Source organism: Pristiophorus japonicus, chromosome 21, assembly GCF_044704955.1.
Source record: "Pristiophorus japonicus isolate sPriJap1 chromosome 21, sPriJap1.hap1, whole genome shotgun sequence".
NCBI lineage: Eukaryota > Metazoa > Chordata > Chondrichthyes > Pristiophoridae > Pristiophorus > Pristiophorus japonicus.
This window is the reverse complement of record NC_091997.1, coordinates 65,322,679-65,347,883: the sequence shown is the minus strand read 5'-3', so window position 1 is coordinate 65,347,883 and position 25,205 is coordinate 65,322,679. Positions and strand designations below refer to the sequence as shown.

The 25,205-nt window shown below is 43.9% G+C and overlaps 1 protein-coding gene across 8 annotated transcripts in view; it reads left to right on the top strand.

Moving 5' to 3' along the window:
- myo9aa (myosin IXAa) overlaps nucleotides 1-25,205 on the top strand; it is a 285,885-nt gene that overhangs the window by 115,579 nt on the left and 145,101 nt on the right. For all 8 annotated transcript variants that reach the window (XM_070864905.1, XM_070864901.1, XM_070864903.1 and 5 more), the window contains exon 3: nucleotides 24,848-24,942. In XM_070864905.1, the coding sequence (XP_070721006.1) occupies nucleotides 24,848-24,942 (95 nt within the window). The remainder of the gene's footprint in view (nucleotides 1-24,847; nucleotides 24,943-25,205) is intronic.

The following is a 25,205-nucleotide window of genomic DNA, read 5'->3' as shown; positions in this document are numbered from 1 at the left end:
GGAGGAAAGCCCATTCTTGTAAGATTACATTTTCCTTGAACATTGCAGTGTGTATTTGCATTGTGTGGCATTTCCTTTCCAACAAACAGATTCTTTAGTGATGCTCTTGCCCAAGGGAATATTACGAATCCATGCGTAAATATGTCCTTTACTTAAGAATCTATACTGAGCATTGTTAGGAGTCATAAATGATCTTGATTCAGATATTCCATGCAAGTTGATCAAATTCACAGCTTATGCTAAATTGGGAATCAGAATTGCATCTAATAGAGCAGCCAAAGAAGAAATAAGGGCCCAGAAAATGTTGCAACTGTACAGAATTTTGCCAGTTAAAATTCAATACCAACCTCAATTCCATTGACTCTGGATCAGTTCCTATCGAGTGGAGGGTAGCCAATGTAACCCCACTTTTTAAAAAAGGAGGGAGAGAGACCGGTCAGCCTGACCTCAGTAGTGGGTAAAATGATGGAATCAATTATTAAGGATGTCATAGCAGCGCATTTGGAAAATGGTGACATGATAGGTCCAAGTCAGTATGGATTTGTGAAAGGGAAATCATGCTTGACAAATCTTCTGGAATTTTTTGAGGATGTTTCCAGTAAAGTGGACAAAGGAGAACCAGTTGATGTGGTATATTTGGACTTTCGGAAGGCTTTCGACAAGGTCCCACACAAGAGATTAATGTGCAAAGTTAAAGCACATGGGATTGGGGGTAGTGTGCTGACGTGGATTGAGAACTGGTTGTCAGACAGGAAGCAAAGAGTAGGAGTAAATGGGTACTTTTCAGAATGGCAGGCAGTGACTAGTGGGGTACCGCAAGGTTCTGTGCTGGGGGCCCCAGCTGTTTACATTGTACATTAATGATTTAGACGAGGGGATTAGATGTAGTATCTCCAAATTTGCGGATGGCACTAAGTTGGGTGGCAGTGTGAGCCGCGAGGAGGATGCTATGAGGCTGCAGAGTGACTTGGAAAGGTTAGGTGAGTGGGCAAATGAATGGCAAATGAAGTATGATGTGGATAAATGTGAGGTTATCCACTTTGGTGGTAAAAACAGAGAGACAGACTATGATCTGAATGGTGACAGATTAGGAAAAGGGAAGGTGCAACGAGACCTGGGTGTCATGGTACATCAGTCATTGAAGGTTGGCATGCAGTTACAGCAGGCGGTTAAGAAAGCAAATGGCATGTTGGCCTTCATAGCGAGGGGATTTGAGTACAGGAGCAGGGAGGTGTTGCTACAGTTGTACAGGGCCTTGGTGAGGCCACACCTGGAGTATTGTGTACAGTTTTGGTCTCCTAACTTGAGGAAGGACATTCTTGCTATTGAGGGAGTGCAGCGAAGGTTCACCAGACTGATTCCCGGGATGGCGGGACTGACCTATCAAGAAAGACTGGATCAACTGGGCTTGTATTCACTGGAGTTCAGAAGAATGAGAGGGGACCTCATAGAAACGTTTAAAATTCTGACGGGTTTAGACAGGTTAGATGCAGGAAGAATGTTCCCAATGTTGGGGAAGTCCAGAACCAGGGCTCACAGTCTAAGGATAAGGGGTAAGCCATTTAGGACCTAGATGAGGAGGAATTTCTTCACCCAGAGAGTGGTGAACCTGTGGAATTCTCTACCACAGAAAGTAGTTGAGGCCAATTCACTAAATATATTCAAAAAGGAGTTAGATGAAGTCCTTACTACTCGGGGGATCAAGGGGTATGGTGAGAAAGCAGGAATGGGGTACTGAAGTTGAATGTTCAGCCATGAACTCATTGAATGGCGGTGCAGGCTAGAAGGGCCGAATGGCCGACTCCTGCACCTATTTTCTATGTTTAAAAAGTGGTGTTACATTCGCTACCCTCCAGTCCATAGGAACTGATCCAGAGTCGATAGACTATTGGAAAATGATCACCAGTGCATCCACTATTTCTTGGGCCACTTCCTTAAGTACTCTGGGACGCAGACTTATCAGGCCCCGGGGATTTATCGGCATTCAATCCCATCAATTTCCCGAACACAATTTCTCGCCTAATAAGGATATCTTTCAGTTCCTCCTTCTCACTGGGCCCTCGGTCCCCTCGTACTTCCGGAAGGTTATTTGTGTCTTCCTTCATGAAGACAGAACCAAAGTATTTGTTCAATTGGTCTGCCATTTCTTTGTTCCCCATTATAAATTCACCTGAATCCGACTGCAAGGGACCTACTTTTGTCTTCACTAATCTTTTTCTCTTCACATCTATATCTCTTCACATCTATAGAAGCTTTTGCAGTCAGTTTTTATGTTCCCGGCAAGTTTCTTCTCGTACTCTATTTTCCCCCTCTTAATTAAACCCTTTGTCCTCCTCTGCTGAATTCTAAGTTTCTCCCAGTCCTCAGGTTTGTTGCTTTTTCTGGCCAATTTTCTGCTTCTTCCTTGGATTTAACACGAACATTAATTTCTCTTGTTAGCCACGGTTGAACCACCTTCCCCTTTTTATTTTTACCCCAGACAAGGATGTACAATTGCTGAAGTTCATCCATGTGATCTTTAAATGAAGCAGTGGACTCAACACGAACCATATGCAGTTGTTGCTGAGCGAAAATCAAAAAAGTAAAACTGAATGGTGAGCTATGTTGCCCAAATCATTGCACAAGTCTCAGGTCACGTGCTCTTATCAGGCTTGAGTATTTTATTCCAGTCCAGTCATTAAAGCTGAAGTGAAATGTTCAGTAATAGATAAAAACAGAAAATACTGTCAATACTCAACAGGTCAGGCAGCATCTGTGGCATGAGAAACCGAGTTAATGTTTTGGTCTATGATCTTTCGTCAGAAATATGCAAGCCCTCTTAAGTGATGCAGGCGAGGTGAGAAGGCTGACGCCTCATGGCAGAGGATTGGCTTGTTAGAAAAAGAGACTCTTGAAAGGTGGTGAACGAGGGGGAACCTTATAAAGGTTCACTGGATACTTCGACTGTAGGAAAAGAGTATTGGTACAAAATAGTAAAAGGTACATTCTGGCCTTATCAGGAAGTACTTCGTAACACAAAGAAAAATGGTTGCTTGGAATGATCTCCTGGGTGTGGCATTGACGGCAAAAACTCAGGGTTATTCAAGAGACGGATAATGTGATGAGAAGGGGATCTAAACGTTTCTACAGAAGGATGAGCTAGATGGAACTGGTAACCTTATAAACCTCTATTCTTATCTTCATGATCAATTATAAATCATTTTATAAAAAGTCACAAAGAAGCATCACATCTGACAAACCTCAATCGTCATTTGTGAAATAAAACCTGAACAGCCAGAAACTTAATTGGACCAGCCACATAAATACTGTGGCTACAAGAACAGGTCAGAGGCTGGGTATCCTGTGGCGAGTGTCTCACCTCCTGACTCCCAAAAGCCTTTCCACCATCGACAAGGCACAAGTCAGGCGTGTGATGGAACACTCTCCACTTGCCTGGATGAGTGCAACTCCAGCAACACTCAAGAAGCTCGACACCATCCAGGACAAAGCAGCCCGCTGGATCGGCACGCTCCCACCACCTTCAACATTCAAGCACTCCACCACCGGCTCACCGTGGCTGCAGTGTGTACCGTCTACAAGATGCACTGCGGAACAAGCCAAGGCTTCTTCACTAGCACCTCCCAAACCCACAACCTCTACCACCTACTAGGACAAGGGCAGCAGGCGCATGGGAATACCACCACCTCCACATTCCCCCCCACCCCCCCGAGTCTCTCACCATCCTAACTGGGAAGTAAATCGCCGTTCCTTCATCGTCGCTGGTTCAAAATCCTGGAACTCCCTCCCTAACAGCACTGTGGGAGCACCTTCACCACACGGACTGCAGGGCAAGTAGGAATGGGCAATAAATGCTGGCCTTGCCAGCGACACCCACATCCCATGTACGAATAAAAGTAAAATACTGCATAGCCCTGGAACACTCACAGAAAAGTTTAATAAAACATTTGGTCCCAGAAGGCTCAGTGTACACTCTTGATATTTTCAGTTGACCTAACCTCAAAAAATTGTCGAGCCTGGGGGTTAATTAAAAATGTAAAAACTGAGATTGATAGATTTTTGTTACGCAGGTTGTACTAAGGGATATAGAACCAAGGTGGGCAAATGGAGTTGAGATTCAGATCAGCCATGATCTAATTGAATGGTGGAACAGGCTCAAGGAGCTGAATGTCCTCCTCCTGTTCCTATGTTCCCATGCGTGGTACTAAATAATTGTTAGTGGCAATTGCCAGTAGCTTCTAAGCAGTTTAAAGGGGAAAAGTTAAATAGTTGGGAATCTTTCAGGTTTCGACAGAGAAAAACAAGGTAACTCTCCAGTAGGAGGCAATTAGCAGCTAGTTAAAACCAGTTCTGTAAATGACTGACCAGTAGTGAGTTATCTGACCTAGATACAGTTTAAAAAGAGGCAGCTTGTGCAGAGCACGGAGTGCAACTGCATAGAGCGGCATTTGTGAGTTTGGGCAAGCGGGGGTGGCAGGTGCTGTTTTGTCTTGTTTTTCCTACCAGTGCTGACACTAGAGCAGCTGATGAGGAGTGCGAGAGTAGGAGACAGAGGCCCAGAGACCAGCCCAACCAGTTGCAGACAAAGATAGAGGGGTGCGAAATTGAGAGGTGACGTCACAGCCAAGCTGGTAAGTGGTTGGCTGTTCGACTGGTAAGTATAATTCTCTTTTAGACTGGCTTTTAGATTAGTTGAATTGGCAGCCAACCAGTAAGTAGCTGTTTGGTGTTTAAGTAAATTTTATTAAGTAAATTAATTTAAGGGTTATGTCATGGTAGGAGAGCTCGGACCCGTGTCATGCTCCTCCTGTGCTATGTGGGAAGTCAGGGACGCTTCCAGTGTCCCTGACTACGATGTGTGTGGGAAGTGTGTCCAGCTGCAGCTCCTGACAGACCGCATGACGGCACTGGAGCTGCGGATGGACTCACTCTGGAGCATGCGCGATGCTGAGAATGTTGTGGATAGCACATTTAGTGAGTTGGTCACACCGCAGGTAAGGGTTAGGACAGATAGTGAATGGGTGACCAAGAGACAAGGCAAGAGCAGGAAGGTAGTGCAGGAGTCCCCTGCGGTCATCTCCCTCCAAAACAGATATACCGTTTTGGATACTGTTGGGGGAGATTGTAAATTCCCGGATTCTTTCACTTCAATCTGGTTCAGTAAAATTACTGAGTCGAATACCTCTTGTGCTTTGAACAAAGCAGTCTTTATTACCGGCCAGTAAGACCTATCAGACAGAAGATATACTCTCTGGATAGAGCGTACACACTCCCTACGGATAGGTGAAGTTACATCGTAAAGCGTTAACAGTTATACAGTTTAGAAATCAGATAACAAAATACAAATGGATTGACAGTCTAACTCAGCCACTCATTAGTCAATCTATATGAGATGTTCTTCTTGACAGCTCAAGCATTGCTTCTAAATGTTTCAATCTAATGGTGTGACTATTAACTGAGACCTTGCAATTCTGCAGATGTATTTCATGTTACAATTATATATTATTGGCAGGATTAGTGACTTGAAACCTTGAGAAAGACTGTTAGCTATGCTGATGTTGCACTATTTGCAATCTGACATTCTTCCAGCTATTCTTCCATGGCTTATACATTTTCATATATCCCGTTTACTTTACTGTCCTTAATTCCATATATTCCGTTCAGATATCCACAAGATGACTTACCAGGTTCATGGCACCGTGGGTGGCTCTGCTGCACAGAAGGGTGGGAAAAAGAGTGGGAGAGCGATAGTGATAGGGGATTCGATTGTAAGGGGAATAGATAGGAGTTTCTGCGGCCGCAACCGAGACTCCAGGATGGTATGTTGCCTCCCTGGTGCAAGGGTCAAGGATGTCTCGGAGTGGCTGCAGAGCATTCTGGAGAGGGAGGGTGAACAGCCAGTTGTCGTGGTACCAACGATATAGGTAAGAAGCGGGAAGAGGTCCTACAAGCTGAATTTAGGAAGCTAAAGAGTTAAATTTAAAAAGTAGGACCTCAAAGGTAGTAACCTCTGGATTGCTACCAGTGCCACATGCTAATCAGAGTCGAGGGAGCAGGATAGTTAGAATAAATACGTGGCTTGAGCAGTGGTGCAAGAGGGAGGGATTCAAATTCCTGGGACATTGGAACCAGTTATGGGGGAAGTGGGACCTGTACAAAAGGGACGGTCTGCACTTGGGCAGGACTGGAACTGATGTCCGAGGGGTAACATTTGCTAAAGCAGTTCGGGAGTGTTTAAACTAATGTGGCAGGGGGATGGGAACCTATGCAGCGAGTTAGGGCGAAGTAATATGGAGTCAGAAACAAATGGTAGAAAGGTAAAAAGCAATAGTGGAAGGCCGAGTAAACAAAGGAAAGAAACAAAAAGGGCCACATTACATCATTATTCTAAAAGGACAAAGGGTGTTTAAAAAAACAAGCCTGAAGGCTTTGTGTCTTAATGCAAGGAGCATCCGTAATAAAGTGGATGAATTAACTGTGCAAATAGATGTTAACAGATATGATGTGATTGGGATTACAGAGACGTGGCTCCAGGATGATCAGGGCTGGGAACTCAACATCCTTGGGTATTCAACATTCAGGAAAGATAGAATAAAAGGAAAAGGAGGTAGGGTAGCATTGCTGGTTAAAGAGGAGATTAATGCAATAGTTAGGAAGGACATTAGCTTGGATGATGTGGAATCTATATGGGTAAAGCTGCAGAACACCAAAGGGCAAAAAACGTTAGTGGGAGTTGTGTACAGACCTCCAAACAGTAGTAGTGATGTTGGGGAGGGCATCAAACAGGAAATTAGGGGTGCATGCAATAAAGGTGCAGCAATTATCATGGGTGACTTTAATATGCATATAGATTGGGCTAACCAAACTGAAAGCAATACGGTGGAGGAGGATTTCCTGGAGTGCAAAAAGGATGGTTTTCTAGACCAATATGTCGAGGAACCAACTAGGGGGGAGGCCATCTTAGACTGGGTGTTGTGTAATGAGAGAGGATTAATTAGCAATCTCGTTGTGCGAGGCCCCTTGGGGAAGAGTGATCATAATATGGTGGAATTCTACATTAGGATGGAGTTAATTCAGATACCATGGTCCAGAACTTAAAGAAGGGTAACTTTGAAGGTATGAGGCGTGAATTGGCTAGGATAGATTGATACTTAAAGGGTTGACTTTGGATGGGCAATGGCAGACATTTAGAGACTGCATGGATGAACTACAACATTTGTACATCCCTGTCTGGCGTAAAAATAAAAAAGGGAAGGTGGCTCAACCGTGGCTATCAAGGGAAATCAGGGATAGTATTAAAGCCAAGGAAGTGGCATACAAATTGGCCAGAAATAGCAGCGAACCTGGGGACTGGGAGAAATTTAGAACTCAGCAGAGGAGGATAAAGGGTTTGATTAGGGCAGGGAAAATAGAGTCAGAGAGGAAGCTTGCAGGGAACATTAAGACAGACTGCAAAAGTTTCTATAGATATGTAAAGAGAAAAAGGTTAGTAAAGACAAACGTAGGTCCCCTGCAGTCAGAATCAGGGGAAGTCATAATGGGGAACAAAGAAATGGCAGACCAATTGAACAAGTACTTTGGTTCGGTATTCACTCAGGATGACACAAACAATCTTCCGGATATAAAAGGGGTCAGAGGGTCTAGTAAGAAGGAGGAACTGAGGGAAATCATTATTAGTTGGGAAATTGTGTTGGGGAAATTGATGGGATTGAAGGCCGATAAATCCCCAGGGCCTGATGGACTGCATCCCAGAGTACTTAAGGAGGTGGCCTTGGAAATAGTGGATGCATTGACAGTCATTTTCCAACATTCCATCGACTCTGGATCAGTTCCTATGGAGTGGAGGGTAACCAATGTAACCCCACTTTTTTAAAAAAAGGAGGGAAAGAAAAAACACGGCATTTTTGACCAGTCAGCCTGACATCGGTAATGGGTAAAATGATGGAATCAATTATTAAGGATGTCATAGCAGTGCATTTGGAAAGAGGTGACATGATAGGTCCAAGTCAGCATGGATTTGTGAAGGGGAAATCATGCTTGACAAATCTTCTGGAATTTTTTGAGGATATTTCCAGTAGAGTGGACAAGGGAGAACCAGTTGATGTGGTATATTTGGACTTTCAGAAGGCTTTCGACAAGGTCCCACACACGAGATTAATGTGCAAAGTTAAAGCACATGGGATTGGGGGTAGTGTGCTGATGTGGATTGAGAACTGGTTGTCAGACAGGAAGCAAAGAGTAGGAGTAAATGGGTACTTTTCAGAATGGCAGGCAGTGACTAGTGGGGTACCGCAAGGTTCTGTGCTGGGGCCCCAGCTGTTTACATTGTACATTAATGATTTAGACGAGGGGATTAAATGTAGTATCTCCAAATTTGCGGATGACACTAAGTTGGGTGGCAGTGTGAGCTGCGAGGAGGATGCTATGTGGCTGCAGAATGACTTGGATAGGTTAGGTGAGTGGGCAAATGCATGGCGGATGAAGTATAATGTGGATAAATGTGAGGTTATCCACTTTGGTGGTAAAAACAGAGACAGACTATGATCTGAATGGTGACAGATTAGGAAAAGGGGAGGTGCAATGAGACCTGGGTGTCATGGTACATCAGTTATTGAAGGTTGGCATGCAGGTACAGCAGGCGGTTCAGAAAGCAAATGGCATGTTGGCCTTCATAGCGAGGGGATTTGAGTACAGGGGCAGGGAGGTGTTACTACAGTTGTACATGGCCTTGGTGAGACCACACCTGGAGTATTTTGTACAGTTTTGGTCTCTTAACTTGAGGAAGGACATTCTTGCTATTGAGGGAGTGCAGCGAAGGTTCACCAGACTGATTCCCGGGATGGCGGGACTGACATATCAAGAAAGTCTGGATCAACTGGGCTTGTATTCACTGGAGTTCAGAAGAATGAGAGGGGATCTCATAGAAACGTTTAAAATTCTGATGGGTTTAGACAGGTTAGATGCAGGAAGAATGTTCCCAATGTTGGGGAAGTCCAGGACCCAGGGGTCACAGTCTAAGGATAAGGGAGAAGCCATTTAGGACCGAGATGAGGAGAAACTTCTTCATCCAGAGAGTGGTGAACCTGTGGAATTTCCTACCACAGAAAGTTGTTGAGGCCAATTCACTAAATATATTCAAAAAGGAGTTAGATGAAGTCCTTACTACATGGGGGATCAAGGGGTATGGCGAGAAAGCAGGAATGGGGTACTGAAGTTGCATGTTCAGCCATGAACTCATTGAATGGCGGTGCAGGCTAGAAGGGCCGAATGGCCTCCTGCACCTATTTTCTGTGTTTCTATGTTTCAAACCATGGAAGTCCTAGTTGCCATCCCTGGTTTGTGCTGTTTGCTAATAGACTGTGATGGTGGGGTACCACTTAGCCTCAAAACCTTTGAAGGCGTAAACCAGCTACAGCTCCTCTCTGAAAGTATGCTGTGTGGATGTTGGGTGACAGAATTGCCAAATAGTCTGCAGACACTCTGTCATGGTTTGCATGAATAATAGGCAATTGCACCATATACCAGAAGTCGGTGGGTTCCCACGACACTACTTCACTGTGAGACAACCTTTTCAGGAGAAGAGGGAAGAAAATTTAATACAAAATTCTATACACAGCTTGTATGAAATAATAAATGGCATTAATGGTTTGGTGATGTCCAACTTGGATTTTAAAAAATCTTTAAATTGAAGGTGGAAGAGATTCTAAGCCAAGTAAACCACATAGAATAATTTTATTGAAAGTAAGATTGGTTCAAATCAGCATTAATTATAATTTAACATCGTTAAATTAAGATTAGCATGGGTGTGTGGTAAATGTACTTATAACATCTGTGCCATGCACTGAGATTGTGTTCTCTTCAAATCAGATGCTTTGCTGAAGCATTGAGCATAGCGGAGAGGGAGTGTTTGAATTGTCATGCGTCAGGGATAGACTCCATGCATCAGCTGGTCTTTTCTTGTCTGACATTTTCGTATGTTCATAAGTGCAACTCTTGATCCTCTTGAAATGTTGACTTGTGGTTATGCGTTTCAGTAGTTCCACACTTAACTATTTTAGGAAATCAAAGTTGTGTAATATTTTTAGCTTTCGTATGTTCAGCTGCCCTAGATGAAACTGACGACTGCTTCTTGGAAGTGCCTGTTATTGCAAGCATCTTAAACCATGGAATATGGAAAAGGATAGATGGCGGGGGGGGGGTGGGGGGCGCAGACACAGAGCAAATGACAGGCCCAACTCACACCTGATTTTTTTTCCCTACTTAATTTATGGCAGTGCCCTCATAAATAGTGGCCTTCCTGTATTTCCCAAATTTACTCTAACTTTTTTAACAAAAGGCAAATTATTATAGCTCTAATGTGGTAACTTTTAAATCACCTAATACTACATTTAGTATATAGGGTATTGGTGAAAGCTCTGCACTGGGACCACAGCTCCTGGAGGTGTGGAAATCCATCCGAAGAACTGGTTTTCCTGACACCTTCAAAAGTGGCATCAATGTAAAACAGTCTTTTACAAACTCCAGACCATCCGCTTGCTTGTTGAACATCCAGTGCTCAATGAGTCATGGTATATTTCAGCTCATCATTGGAAAATCAAAGCCATCATCTTCAGGCCTTCCCAAACTCTGCTACACTTTCAGATTGAACCACCCTACTTGTAATCTTGGCCTCCTATTTGACCCTGAATTGACCTTTTAAACCCCATATCCTAACTATTGACCAAGACTACTGATATCCACCTCTGCAATATTGCTCTCCTTAACCCACTCAGACAGTGAATGTTGGCAGGCTAATTGATCATAGGGGACATCACAGTCAGTCTTGTCCTTACCCAGTGACCAGAGTGTCCTGGCTGCCATTGGCTCACTCTGCATAGATCAGAGACTGAACCTGGAGCCTTCCTGATCTTGCAGTTGTAATTTTCTGAACTAAAGCTGATTATACAAAAATATTAACAGGAGACAAATCCCTTAAAATATTCAGAATTGCACAGTACTTCTACCTATTCAACTACAATATGTAGGGCAAGTACAAGTTGGGGTGTATTACAAGGAAATAACAGATCAAAAAGTTCAAGGGAGTGAGGGCTGAAGCTGAAGATGTCACATTGAAATACTTCCAGCATGTTCTTTTCCCAGTATTGTCATTAGGATTTCAGCAAAGTGCAAGTTTTTACACCATCTGCTTGAACTGTGAAAAATGTGAGTCACTTCAATTAAGGATAATGTCCTTCCAAATTTGGGTGTCTGGAAAGAGCATCCTGGCACAAGGGGAAAGTGCCGAAGATCACACTGGAAGCACAATTGGCGGAAGTGTCATTGTAGTGTATAAGGTACATATGTACATAACTAAACCGTGTGCCAACCATGATGTAAATGTGTGGTGTCTGGGAGTAGCTTGGGCTCAGTTTTGTTTTGCGAAAAGGATGATGCATGCAGGAGTGCCATCAACTGAGACAGGTGATTTGAAGTGTGTTGGTATTTACTTTTTTTCCCCATCTGTTGAAGGGAAATGGCAAATTAGCAAGCAGTGTCAACATTCCTAGAATATCTCATTATTGTGATAGTCACTCAGATGAAGCACCTGATAGAATGTGCACGATCCAGTTTAGATCTGCCGAAAGGGAATGGTCTCGCAGTGTCTACCTATTTGAAAATTTCTGTTTCACAACGACGCAGAGAAGAAGCTGTTGCCTCCTAACCTTCAATTAATTTTCCACTTCTCTTTAGACCTTGGGGCCAAAATGAGTTTTGGAGTGGTACTTGCCGCTGGAACTCCTGGTACAGTAAGTAGATCTATTTTCAGGACGTTGAAATGTTTTCAAAGTCCTACAGGAAATGGATCATAAGCCAGGCTGACTGGCTGAAAATGGGTCGCTTGGGGCCATCCGCCGCTGTCAATCAGCGGTGTAGTCGTGGTGACGTCACAGCACGTGTGCGTCACCACACTCTCTCCCCTCCGTTTAAAGGGGAGAGGTTCGATCATTTTTTAACTTTGGCTACTAGGCAACCAGGGAGGGTTTTGGCTGGGCCAGCAGCCTGCCACCCAAGAGGGGGTTCCAGTCTGCCAGTTAGTGGCTCGGCTGAACCCGGTGGGGGGCAGTATTTTGCCGGCTGATCGGCAAGTCGGCCGGCAAAAATTTTTGCATTGCAGCCACAGCAGTGGGCCTTCCCCTTTAAGGACAGCCACATTGCCGGGCCGCACTCAGTGCGGAGATGGTGCGCCGGTAGAAAAACCTGCGGGGGGCACCGCGTGGCGGGGGATCGACAGATGAAGCTGAATATCGATTGGTAAGTATATTTATTTTTTAATGGTTTTCATTGGCGGTCCAACCACTCGGGCGGATTGAGGTCCAGGCCCAAAAATCTCCGACCTGAATTTAGGTCGGGTCGGCCTGTTGATCCCAAAGCAGCAGCCATTCGATTTTTAGGAATGGCCACCACAAATGGGCATTAACGGGTCTCGGAGACCCTGAATTTCAGCCCTTGTGTTTCACAAATGCAACAACGAATTATTTATATAGCATCTTTAACGTAGTAAAACATCCCAAGGAGCTTCATTGGGACGTTCTGAAACAAAATTTGATACCGAGCCACATAAGGAGATATTGGGGCAAATGACCAAAAGCTTGGTCCAAGAGGTAGATTTTTAAGTAGTATCTTAAAGGAGGAAAGCAGGGTAGAGAAGCAGAGAGGTTTAGGGAGGCAATTCCAGAGCTTAGGGCCCAGGCAGCAGAAGGTTGCCCAACAATGGGAGAGCGATTTAAAATAGGGGATGCTCAAAGAGGCCAGAATTAGAAGTGTGCCGATATCTCCGAGGGTTGTGTGGCTGGAGGAGATTATAGAGATTGGGAGGGGCGAGGCCATGAAGGGATTGAAAACCAGGATGAGAATTTTTAAATCGAGGAGTCATTTCACCGAGAACCAGTGTCGGTCAGCGAGAAGAGGGGTGATGGGTAAACAGGACTTGGTGTGAGTTAGGATATGGGCAGCAGAGTTCGAGTTAGGACACAGCAGAGTTTTGTATCACAAGTTTACTATGGAAGAATGTGAGAGGCCAGCCACATATGGAATAGTCAAGTCTAGAGGGAACAAAGGCATGGGTGAGGGCTTCAGCAGCAGATGAGCTTGAGGCGGGCGGAGACGGGTGATGTTACGGAGGTGGAAAAAGGCGATATTAGTGATGGTGCGGATATGGGATTGGAAGCTCATCTTTGGGTCAAATATGACACCAAGGTTGCGAACAGTCCAGCTCAGCCTTCGACAGTTGCCAGAATGAGGGATGGAATCATTGGCTCGGGAACGGAGTTTGTGGCAGGGGTCAAAGACAGTGGCTTCGGTCTTCCCAATATTTAGTTGGAGGAATTTTTTGCTCATCCAGTGTTGGATGTCGGTCAAGCAGTCTGACAATTTAGAGACAGTGGAGGGGTTGAGAGAGGTGGTGAGGTAGAGCTGGGTGTGGTCGGCGACATGTGGAAACCGTGTTGCCGAGGGACAGCATGCAGATGAGAAGTAGGGAAGGGGGTCAATGATCAATCCTTAGGGGACACCAGAGGTAGTGATGCGGGAGTGGGCAGAGGAGCCATTGCAGGTGATTCTCTGACTATTAGATAGATGGATAAGAATGGAACCAGCAAGTGCAGTCACACCCAGCTGAATGACGAAGGAGAGGCGTGGGAGGAGGGTGGTGTGGTCAACCATGTCAAAGATTGCAGGCAGATCAAGAGGGATGAGGAGGGATAGTTTACCTTTGTTACAGTCACATAGGATATCATTTCTGATTTTGATGAGAGGCAATAACATGTGCAAGGAGAGGAAAGGGAGGTCGGAGATGGGGTAGTAGTTTGGGAGGGGGTCAAGGGTTGTTTTTTTTTTAAGATTTCAGTCAGAGTTTACCAGTTCCTGAAAATATATTAATATTTCAACATCATACCTTTTGCCTAGCTACACAAATTGTTAATTTAAGGCATAAAAAACTATTTTGAAAGTACCCCACCATCTATAAAGTGCTCTCCAACTGTGCAGGGTGAAAACAAAATTCATTAACTCAAAATTCAAAACTCTTTTGGTGCTCTTGGGTTGGAGTTCAGGACTGGAACATCGGGTCCTTCATTGAAACATCTGTGAACTCTTGTGGAAGCAAGTCATCCTCGTTTGACGGACCGCTGATGATGATGATGAAATTAGCTGTGTAGACCAGAAAGTCCCAGATTTGATCCTCGGACTGGTAGGACATTACAGTTGGCTTCAGTACCTTGAACTAGGGGAACATTTGCCATGGTTCTTGCTTCTGATTGCTATGCTTGCAAACCTTACATGTGAGTGTGTAGAATTCAAGGAAGGACAGGATTGGGTGCGTGGCCCTACAGTTGAATAGCTCGACGACATTCAACGCATGAAGATGTTGTACTGGAGGGTGTGCAGTTCACATGGAACCGTACTTAACAGCGAGTCAGTGCCTTCAGGTGGCAAGGGTGGGTGGGGGGAGAAAGCCAAAGCTCTCCTTACTCATGGGAGATATTAACATTGTCTTGTTTTTCCATCCCTTGGGGATCTACCATTTCAGGTCTCTTCTCTCTGTTTGAAACTGCCTAGCTGACACCAGCTTTGGCAGAGTCTGAGTTGTTCCATTAGGAATCCTACCATTTGGATTCTTTCAGGCTGAGCTATCGATCAGGAGGGGAGATGTCAGTACGGGCTAACTACTGCTGTGCATTTAGCCAACACTGCATTTTTCCGACTCAGCTACATACTGATTTTAAGAGCTGGAATAGATGCTAATGAGCGCCATTCAATATCATTTCTCGAACTTAAGTCAACTAAGCTGCTCCTTACAAAGAGACGACCCAGGAGTGGAGGAAGACAATGAAAATCTGAATGTTACAAGATGGGAGATTATTCCTTTTTGTTTACATTTCAGTTTATATGTGGGCAGTGTCTGAGTACGGAGGGTGAAGAAAAGTTAGGCTGAACTGTGATTCTTGTGCTATGAGCAAATAGCTTGCTGATTATAATCTGGGCTCATGCATGAAGAATTGGCCACCTTGAGTAAAGTGCTACGGGATGCCGAGTACCTCTGGTGTCCGCAGAAACAGAGCCCAGCAAGGGAGGGACAAAATGTTGCCTTTGCTCCCATGCTTTCTTCCTGTCAAGCTACTTGATGCTCACTTTTGTGCTTCTTATTAAAAGTCATTTTCTTAATTATCTGGAGTGCTTTTATCTCATAGTCCTAGATGTCATACTTGGTGTTGCAGTACATAGGCTTGATTGTGGTTTTATAGTTTATTTATAGTTTATTTTTAGTTTGATATATTTACAAGGGGAGCTCCACTCTTTTAAAAAATGATAAATTCCAGACTGAATACTGCATACACTATTTGCGATTGTGCACTGTCGAACAGTGGCCAAGTTCAGTTTGTAACATTACTCTACTTCACAATCCTGGTCAGGAAGTGGTCTTCACTGCTGCTGGAGTCTCGTCACAGTATGATGTAATTGATCCTATTTAGAATACATTTTGCAAAATAGTTTTGTTTAAATATTCAGTTCCTGGCTGTTCCAGTAACTAAATAGCATAGAAATCTGAAGCTTTTATTTCCACAAAATCAAAACAGGTACAAACCGGAAGACTTTGGGGGCCAAAAATCTGTGTGTGCATTAGGCTAATCTGGATGAATGGATTAATATAGGACTAGGTAATCTAGATATCTGGTTTGTATTTTCATAAGGAAGAGCACAATCCTTTAAATATATGTGTAATACACTTGGGTTGAAGGTACAAGAACACCTGAGGCTCCCTGTGAATAACACTAAGCACACATGGTGGGAATTAGCACAGTACTGGCAGAATGTAGGAAGCTTGTGCCTTTCAGTGAATGCCAAGGGCAATAGCAGCGTAGAGATTTCTGGCTAGAACTGAGAAGTGTAGGCTGTAGATCGTGGTGACTGGCAGCCTGTGAGATTCAATGGTACATTGTGATCTCTCCCAAGGGAGTTGTAACTTGCTGGTTAAATAGTGTAATCTGCAGACATCTCTGTCCTTCTCCTCCCCCCCGCCACCCAAAACTATCTTTCTCGGTGTTAGTGATGCATTTTATGCAACGTAGAAGAATGAGAGGTGATCACATTGAAACATACAAAATTCTGAAGAGGATTGACAGGGGAGATGCAAACAGATCGTTTCCCCGGGCTGGAGTGTCTCGAACTCCAGGCATAGTCTCAGGATAAGTGTTCGGCCATTTAAGACAGAGATGAGGAGGAATTTCTTCACTCAGAAGGTTGTGAATCTTTGGAATTCTCTACCCCAAGGGGCTGTGGATGCTGAGTCTCTGAATATATTCAAGACTGAGAGAGATAGACTTTTGGAGTCTTGGGGAATCAAGGGACATGGAGATCGGGCAGGAAAGTAGAGGTCGATGATCAGCCATGATCTCATTGAATGGCGGAGCAGGCTCGAGGGGCCAGAGGGCCTACTCCTGCTCCAAGTTCTTATGTTAACATAAAGCCGTATGTGTTAATAACTCATTGTGTGTTCACACTACTGGCTCGTTTGTAAAAATGATTACCACATATTCTGCGGGTATAATGGGTATTTTCACTTCTATGCAAAAAAGTCCAGTAACCATACATTGGTAGTGGAGAACAAAAAGAATGGTGATTTAGAATGTATTTCTGGACGTGCTTAAAGAGGTCTATTCTGAGTCAGCAATGCTATTCGCAGTAGAATTGCTGTTATGATTTTCTGCGGCCAACATCGGAAATCAAAGTGCTTCTTCCCCTTAATTTTAAAGAACAAACTGCGTTGCTTTTTAAAATAAAAACATCAATGGAACGTGATTGTACCTTTGCCAGAGGCAACATCTTTGAAATTTTCAAGATATGTGTACTCTTCCCGCTGCAGCCTGACCTCGTTTCTCTAGCTATGTGTCGTACATGGGCTGATATGATGGGTTCGTTACTCCGCAATCTTTGTTTGAAAAATAATCTGTAAGTGAATGAGATGCAATGAAGGCCTGTGAGCAAGCATAGATCGTTTATATGTTAAGAGCCAAAGTTAAACCAAGGTTTGTTGCTTTTGAGATCCTGGTAGGAAATGCACTGTGGATGCCGAGTTTCAGGCATTCTTTTGCTTGCATATAAATGCCATTATTTATAATTCATAGCTTATGAGCAGAACCATCGGTTTACGTTACAAAAAAAGTCAAATTTTGTTTTTATTACATGGGATTCTTGGAATTTACTATTTTTTCCATGAAAATGGAAAGCAAGTGGTTTTGTCTGTAATAATAGGGCTGATATTCTCTATGATCAGGGCCATTGGCTTGCAGTGGACAAAATTCTGTCTTTGTTGTATTACATTCTTGATGTTCAGTCATGTTCTGGGGGGGGGGAGGGGGTCACATTCTGAGAGTTTTGTCTTTGTTTCCATAAAAATCCTTGTCCTTGATTGTGAGTTGGCAGGTTTTCATTGGGATTTGGATTGTAGTGCTCCAAAGTGTATAAGCTTGCTCTATAGGCACAATAAACTTGAATCTATTGGGGTGGGCCCATGTTTAAGACAAACATTAGAATGTGATTTAAGTTAATTGCAATCAAAATCAGTATTTTTAAGAAGAATTGTAAAATTAGTTTTTTCTCCTTGTACTGATGGTCTTGACCACAAAGGCTGGGCACTTGGCCTTGTCTTGGATACCTCTTGTTCCTGCTCTGTAATTGGAGTTGGACACACTACTTATGTTGACCCCAGATTTTGCATTTCCCGCTTCCATATGGGAAGTCCTGAGCCCTTACTTAGCACCTCCATCTGATGGTCCAGGTGAGTCTGAGAATGTGGCTTGTCGAGAATTGGTATCTCTGATCCATGAATGATGCTTTCTCGAGCAGTTCATTACCATGACAACAGGCTGAACTCCTGGGTCACCAGAAATTCAACTAACTGTTTAAACAACTCTAAGTACTTCACTTGAGTTAATGCCAGATTAGGTACCACTTAGTGTCTGGGGTGTGACATTAATGTACGCAATGCCTCTGATTTGTGAGTATTCACTGTGATGTACACAGTGAATGCTCATAGATCAGAGGACATTGTAGGTGGAGGAATGGTGCAAGTTAGTCCTGCAATGTTCCAAAGCTTTGATCAATTACAGTCAGGTTAGATCTAAGAAATTTTTTAAGACCCTAATTCTGGATCCTTTCCAGTTGCTGCTCATTTCCCTGACAATCAAAAAACAGTTCCTGTGTCCATTTCGCCATGTTTCTGCCAGCTCAGCTATTGCCATATTTATCAGTCAGAAAGGCTTTGATGTGATTCATAGAATGCAGCATAGAGTTTAGAGCACTGTGGTTTCAGTACAACAGACTCACAAAGCTGTAAAGACAACTGCGTTGCATTTAAGGGAAGACTGATCATGGTAAATCCGATTTTGTCCTTGTGACTCCTCTTGGATCAGCAGCACCACCTCATTTATATTACAGTCTTGTTGCCAGAGTTGCCCAATGTCAGAGTAACTGCAGAAAATGCACTTCCTTAAACAGGGCACTTAAAAAAAAATTTTTGCTACCAGTTTCAAAGTCATTAGGTACAAAATGAGACGGCTGCGGTTCCTTCATCTTTCTGCCTCAGTCGTGTTCAGCAACAATATCACCTCTGGTGCTCATTGTTATTTGTTTGTATGACGTTTTTCACCCTTGGAGGGAAGCAGCAAGACAAAATATGAGGCACTTGGGAGTTGCAACCTTTTTACAAATCCAAAACCAGGCAACTTTGATTTTGCCACGTCACGCACCACAAAACTGGGGGCGGGGTGGGGAGGGAATGAGAAGAAACTACAAAAGGTTTAACATTTCAAATTGTCCACACAAATAGCACACTGTTGCCTAAAACAGGATGATTGACGACCTGAGGAGCAGGATTGACAAAGGTCTATTGAGGAAGTCACCTGACTGTCCTCTCTCAGCCTGAGGAGAATTAAGGACTTTTACTTCAACTTCAAAATGATTGCATTCAGGCCCATGTTACAACATTCCTACCCTCAAAAAAAAGTTCTGCTGCCTGAGCAGAGCTTGGCTTCAGAATATTAAATAGTAATTCCCGTTATTTCAGCAATAAAAGTGTGTGCGTGTGCGCGTGTGTGTTGCCAAGTTCTATGTTCAGGGTTGCTGTGCTGAACGGCCCTTTTTTGTGCAGTCAGTAAAGTTTCTCATCTGAATGGTATTCTGTGAATGAGGAAAACATGAAACAGATGCAGCTTAATAAATCTTTAAAAAAAAAAATAATTAAAACAAGAAATTGTTTGCATCACAAACGGGTGCACGGAGCCTTTAGATGTGACATTGCAGCCAAAAAGTGGTGTTCCAGTAAACATGAAGGGCTGGTGAGTTGGGTATCGAGATGGGAGCAGAAAGAATGATAAATCAAACCAATGTCAGTCATGGGCACACATACGAGCGCAGTCTGCTGTGTTCTGGTCAGATTGGATTTGTTCCAAGAAATTGCAGTCCTGTGTTTAAAATTCAATTTTGTGTTTGTACACGCTTTAATTTTGTTTGCTAATGACTGGGTAGCAGCAGTTCCACTGCCGTTTTGTACAGTCTTCATACAAGTGGCACTGTGTAAAGGGATTTAACCCTTGCTCTCAATGTTTTTATCCCCTTCTCATGAGATAAGTAGATAAGCAAAGCCACTGGCCCATTTGAGCTCATCCACCGAGATCAGAAAGCTGACACATTTCCCATCACAGCATCCATCTCATTCCTGAATTATTCCTTTTACATCCATAACCCTACCTTGAAGTATGTTCCAAATGGTGATTGCTGTTTATATGCAGAAGTTCTTCCAGATACCTTTTACACAAGTGTATACCTTCATCCCACTGCCATGGGTTACTTTGAAGTCATGCTTCAGATTTATATTTTCTACACCATTTTTATCTTAAGTTCCCCTCAGCCACCTTTTATGGGCAAAGTTTGTCTCGGCCTTCACTCACAGATCGGTCCCCTGATGCTGAGGATCAGGGTTGTGGCTCTCCCTGCACTACCTTGTGTTTTTGTGACCATAACTTGACACCGTACTCAAGATATGATCCAGTTGTCTGATCCAAGCTAGATAATGCATAGTACTTGATGTACAGTACTAAAAGCGCGAATCAAGTTGATATGAAGCCTCTAATTTGAAATAATTAAAAGATGACCATTTTCTCCAACATTGATTTATTATAGAAACTGTTTTCCTATATTTCAACTTATAAAAAGCAGCCGTATGAGCTGGCAGTTAACAAACTTCATTGGCTTGTCATCTCTTAATTTCTGTAAAACAGTGACTTGCCTTCAAAATGTTTCACAGCTAATATTGAAGCAGACAAGTTTTATAATGCATTAGCTCGCATTCCCTTCACCCGTGGTTGATAAAATTACTGTGCAAATGAGGCAATTTTATCGACATAATGTGATAAATGTAAAGATCTTGATTTCAGCTCTGGGAGGTCTCTGGAAAGTCACTCCAGCATTTATGTAGTATTGTGGAGCTGGCTGCCACGTAACCCAATTCCAGAAATGAAGCCCTGTAGTTCCCCACGTGCATATGTCCCTTCTGCTGGCTGAGAGTTTTTGCACGCTGTGTGAGAGTGGGGGGATGTGGGGGTGGAGGGGAGAGAAAGGAGAAGATATCTGGACAGATGAACCTGAGCTCCTTCTGTACATCATTGTTCTTGCAGAATGATGTTGTAGTACATTGATGTGTTAACAGGGTTGATTTGATTACAGGTAGTAGATTGGGAGACCCAGGAAAAGGTGGGTCCTCAATCCATCAGATGAATGCGCACCAGCAGATTTACTTTTGGTAGTACATTTACAGATCAAGATCCACAAATTGAAAGTTGATTGCACTGCTGTAATTGAGAAAGTGCCTTAATAAACCTGATTCCAAAATGAAGATAAGCCACATGAACAAGATATTGGACGAGTGCCCATGTCTGTGGGTGTGTCCCAGCATGACGTAGAAAGAAAGACTTGGATTTATATAGCATTTTTCACAACCACTGTATGTCCCAAATGCTTGACAGCCAATGCAGTATTTTTGAAATGTAGCCACTGTTGTAATGTAGGAAACGTGGCAGCCAACTTGCGTACAGCAAGCTCCCACAAACAGCAATCTGTTAATGACCAGATAATCCGTTTTTGTTATGTTGATTGAGCGATAAATATTGGCCAGGGCACCGGGGATAACTCCCCTGCTCTTCTTCGAAATAGCGCCATGGGACCTGAGGGGGCAGACAGGGCCCAGGTTTAAGGATGCACTTATTTGTACTGCAAAAATGGCCGCTATGCTCCACCCTTTGTCTATGATTGGTCCCCTTGGATTGAGAACGATTTTAACGACATTAACGATTTGGATGAAGGAATAGAGTGTAATATGTCCAAGTTTGCAGATGACACTAAACTGGGTGGCGGTGTGAACTGTGAGGGGGACGCTAAGCGGCTGCAGGGTGACTTGGACAGGTTAGGTGAGTGGGCAAATGCATGGCAGATGCAGTATAATGTGGATAAATGTGAGGTTATCCATTTTGGGGGCAAAAACACGAAGGCAGAATATTATCTGAATGGTGGCAGATTAGGAAAAGGGGAGGTGCAACGAGACCTGGGTGTCATGGTACATCAGTCATTGAAAGTTGGCATGCAGGTACAGCAGGTGGTGAAGAAGGCAAATGGTATGTTGGCCTTCATAGCTAGGGGATTTGAGTATCGGAGCAGGGAGGTCTTACTGCAGTTGTACAGGGCCTTAATGAGGACTCACCTGGAATATTGTGTTCAGTTTTGGTCTCCTAATCTGAGGAAGGACGTTCTTGCTATTGAGGGAGTACAGCGAAGGTTCACCAGACTAATTCCAGGGATGGCTGGACTGTCGTGAGGAGAGAGACTGGATCAACTGGGCCTTTTTTTATTCACTGAAGTTTAGAAGGATGAGAGGGGATCTCATAGAAATGTATAAGATTCTGGCGGGGCTGGACAGGTCAGATGCGGGAAGAATGTTCCCGATGTTGGGGAAGTCCAGAACCAGGGGACATAGTCTTAGGATAAGGGGTAGGCCATTTAGGACTGAGATGAGGAGGAACTTCTTCACTGAGTTGTTAACCTGTGGAATTCCCTGCCGCAGAGAGTTGTTGATGCCAGTTCATTGGATATATTCAAAAGGGAGTTAGATATGGCCCTTACGGCTAAGGGGATCAAGGGGTATGGAGAGAAAACAGGAAAGGGGTACTGAGGGAATGATCAGCCATGATCTTATTGAATGGCAGTGCAGGCTCGAAGGGCCAAATGGCCTTCTCCTGCACCTATTTTCTATGTTTCTATGAGCCACTCCCTGAAGTTTCACTGGAATGTGTAACTGGAACCGCCCATCCCAAGGTCGCTCTGACTTTGCAAATTGTAACTCGATCCACTTTGACTTGCTGAAGCAACAGAGGACAGAGCTCACCAGAAGACAGCAAGGGCCAGCCAAAATGCCTTACCCCAGTCCAAGTACATGCCTTCCCCAGCCGAAGTGCCTCACATAAGAACATAAGAAATAGGAGTAGTCCATTTGGCCCCTCGAGCCTGCTCCGCCATTTAATAAGATCATGGCTGATCTGATCGTGGACTCAACTCCACTTCCCTGCCCGCTCCCCATAACCCTTTATTCCCTTATCGCTCAAAAATCTGACTATCTCCGCCTTAAATATATTCAATGACCCAGCCTCCACAGCTCTCAGCGGCAGAGAATTCCATAGATTTACAACCCTCAGAAGAAATTCCTTCTCATCTCAGTTTTAAATGGGCGGACTCTTATTCTGAGACTATGTCCCCGAGTTTTAGTTTCCCCTATGAGTGGAAATATCCTCCCTGCATTCACCTTGTCCAGCCCCCTCATTATCTTACATGTTTTGATAAGATCACCTCTCATTCTTCTGAAGTCCAATGAGTATCGGCCCAACCTACTCAACTTATCTTCATAAGTCAACCCCCTTCTCTCCGGAATCAACCGAATTAACCTTCTATGAACTGCCTCCAATGCAAGTATATCCTTCCTTAAATAGAGACCAAAACTGTATGCAGTACTCGAGGTGTGGCCTCACCAATACCCTGTACAGTTGTAGCAGGACTTCTCTGCTTTTATACCCTATCCCCTTTGCAATAAAGGCCAACATCATTTGCCTTTCTGATTACTTGCTGTACCTGCATACTAACTTTTTGTGTTGCATGTCCAAGGATCTTCTGTACTGCAGCACTTTGCAAGCACTTCGCAATTTTTCTCCATTTAAATTATAATTTGCTTTTCTATTTTTACTGCCAAAGTGAATAATCTCACATTATACTCCATCTGCCAAATTTTTGCCCATTCATTTTGCCTGTCTATTATACCTTTGCAGATTTGTTGCGTCCTCCTCAAAATTTGCTTTCCCACCCATCTTTGTATCATCAGCAAAGTTGGCTACATTACTCAGTCTCTTCATCCAAGTCATGAATATAGATTGTAAATAGTTGGGGCTCCAGCACTGATCCCTGCTGCACCCCACTAGTTACTGTTTGCCAACTGGAAAATAACCCATTTATCCTGACACTCTATTTTCTGTTCGTTAGCCAATCCTCTATCCATGCTAATATATTATCCCCAACCCCGTGAACTTTTATCTTGTGCAGCACCCTTTTATGTGGCACCTTATTAAATGCCTTCTGGAAATCCAAATACACCACATCCACAGTTTCCCCCTTATCCACCCTGCTCGTTACATCCTTAAAGGACTCCAGCAAATTTGTCAAACGTAATTTCCTTTACATAAAACCATGTTCCAGTCCAGTACATCCCTCCCCCAGCCAAAGTGCCTCACCCCAGCGCAAGTGCATACCTCTCCCAGCCAAAGTCGCTCCTTACACCAGCGCAAGTGTATGACCTTAACCCCCCCCCCCCCCCAACCCCACCATAGATGGGGCATTGTTAACAGGTTTATTGGGTATGAAGTGAATAGTGACAGAGTTGTGACTTCTGGATTTCATCCGCTCCAACGATGTCCCTTGTAGGGAGTTGGAAGAACATGATCCATCTTCCGTGAGTTCCCTCTGTCCCCTCCGATTTCTCCCCTATCCACCCCCCCCGACCCCACCCGTGTCTCTTTCCCACCCCTCTCCCCTGGTGTATGTCTGTATCTCTCTCTCTCTCTCTCTCTCTCTCTCTCTCTCTCTCTCTCTCTCTCTCTCTCTTCTCCTCCTCCCCCCACCCCTTGCCGAGGTGAGATCGGCAGACTCTGGCCTCAAGTCCTGCTTCTCGGCACCATGTGGAGTGAATGATCGGCGGCGGAGCTTGACAGACACGGCATGGGGGCGGGGCTTGACTGACGCATGCGCAAAAAAAGTGCAGTACAAATAGTTACATCGTTGGTTTAACGTCTCATTTGAAAGATGGCACCTCCAACAGTGTAACACTCCCTCAGCACTGCACTGGGAATGTCGGCCGAGATTTATGTGCTCAAGTCTCTGGCGTGGGATGGGAACCCACAACCTTCTGACTCAGAGGTGAGTGTCCTACCCACTGAGTCACAGCACATTCAAGCTGAGATGGAGAAAGTTGCTGGGGGGGGGGTAATAAATTCTAAGCTGAGTATAAAATAGGCGTGCATTAGGAAACCATATGTGCCTTGCAGGTTAAGTTTTATTAATTGTTTTATGTTGCTAAGTGTTCTGTAAAAGTTCAGAATAATTTTTATCATGCAAACCCAATTTCTTGTTTTAAAGGATCTTCAAAAATATTCTAGGGGATGATAGAAATGCTATTTTTGTTCCAATTTTTAGAGTTTCTGATTTATTTTTGTTTTATCTACAGGCTTTTGGGAATGCAAAGACAGCTCACAATAATAACTCCAGCCGTTTTGGTAAATTCATTCAAGTGAACTACCAGGAGACTGGCACTGTACGAGGGTGAGTAATGTGTGAATCAGTGACCAGACTAACACTTAATAGAAACATAGAAAATAGGTGCAGGAGAAGGCCATTCGACCCTTCGAGCCTGCAACGCCATTCAATGAATTCATGGCTGAACATGCAACTTCAGTACCCCATTCCTGCTTTCTCGCCATAACCCTTGATCCCCCTAGTAGTAAGGACTACATTTAACTCCTCTTTGAATATATTTAGTGAATTGGCTTCACAACTTTCTGTGGTAGAGAATTCCACAGGTTCAC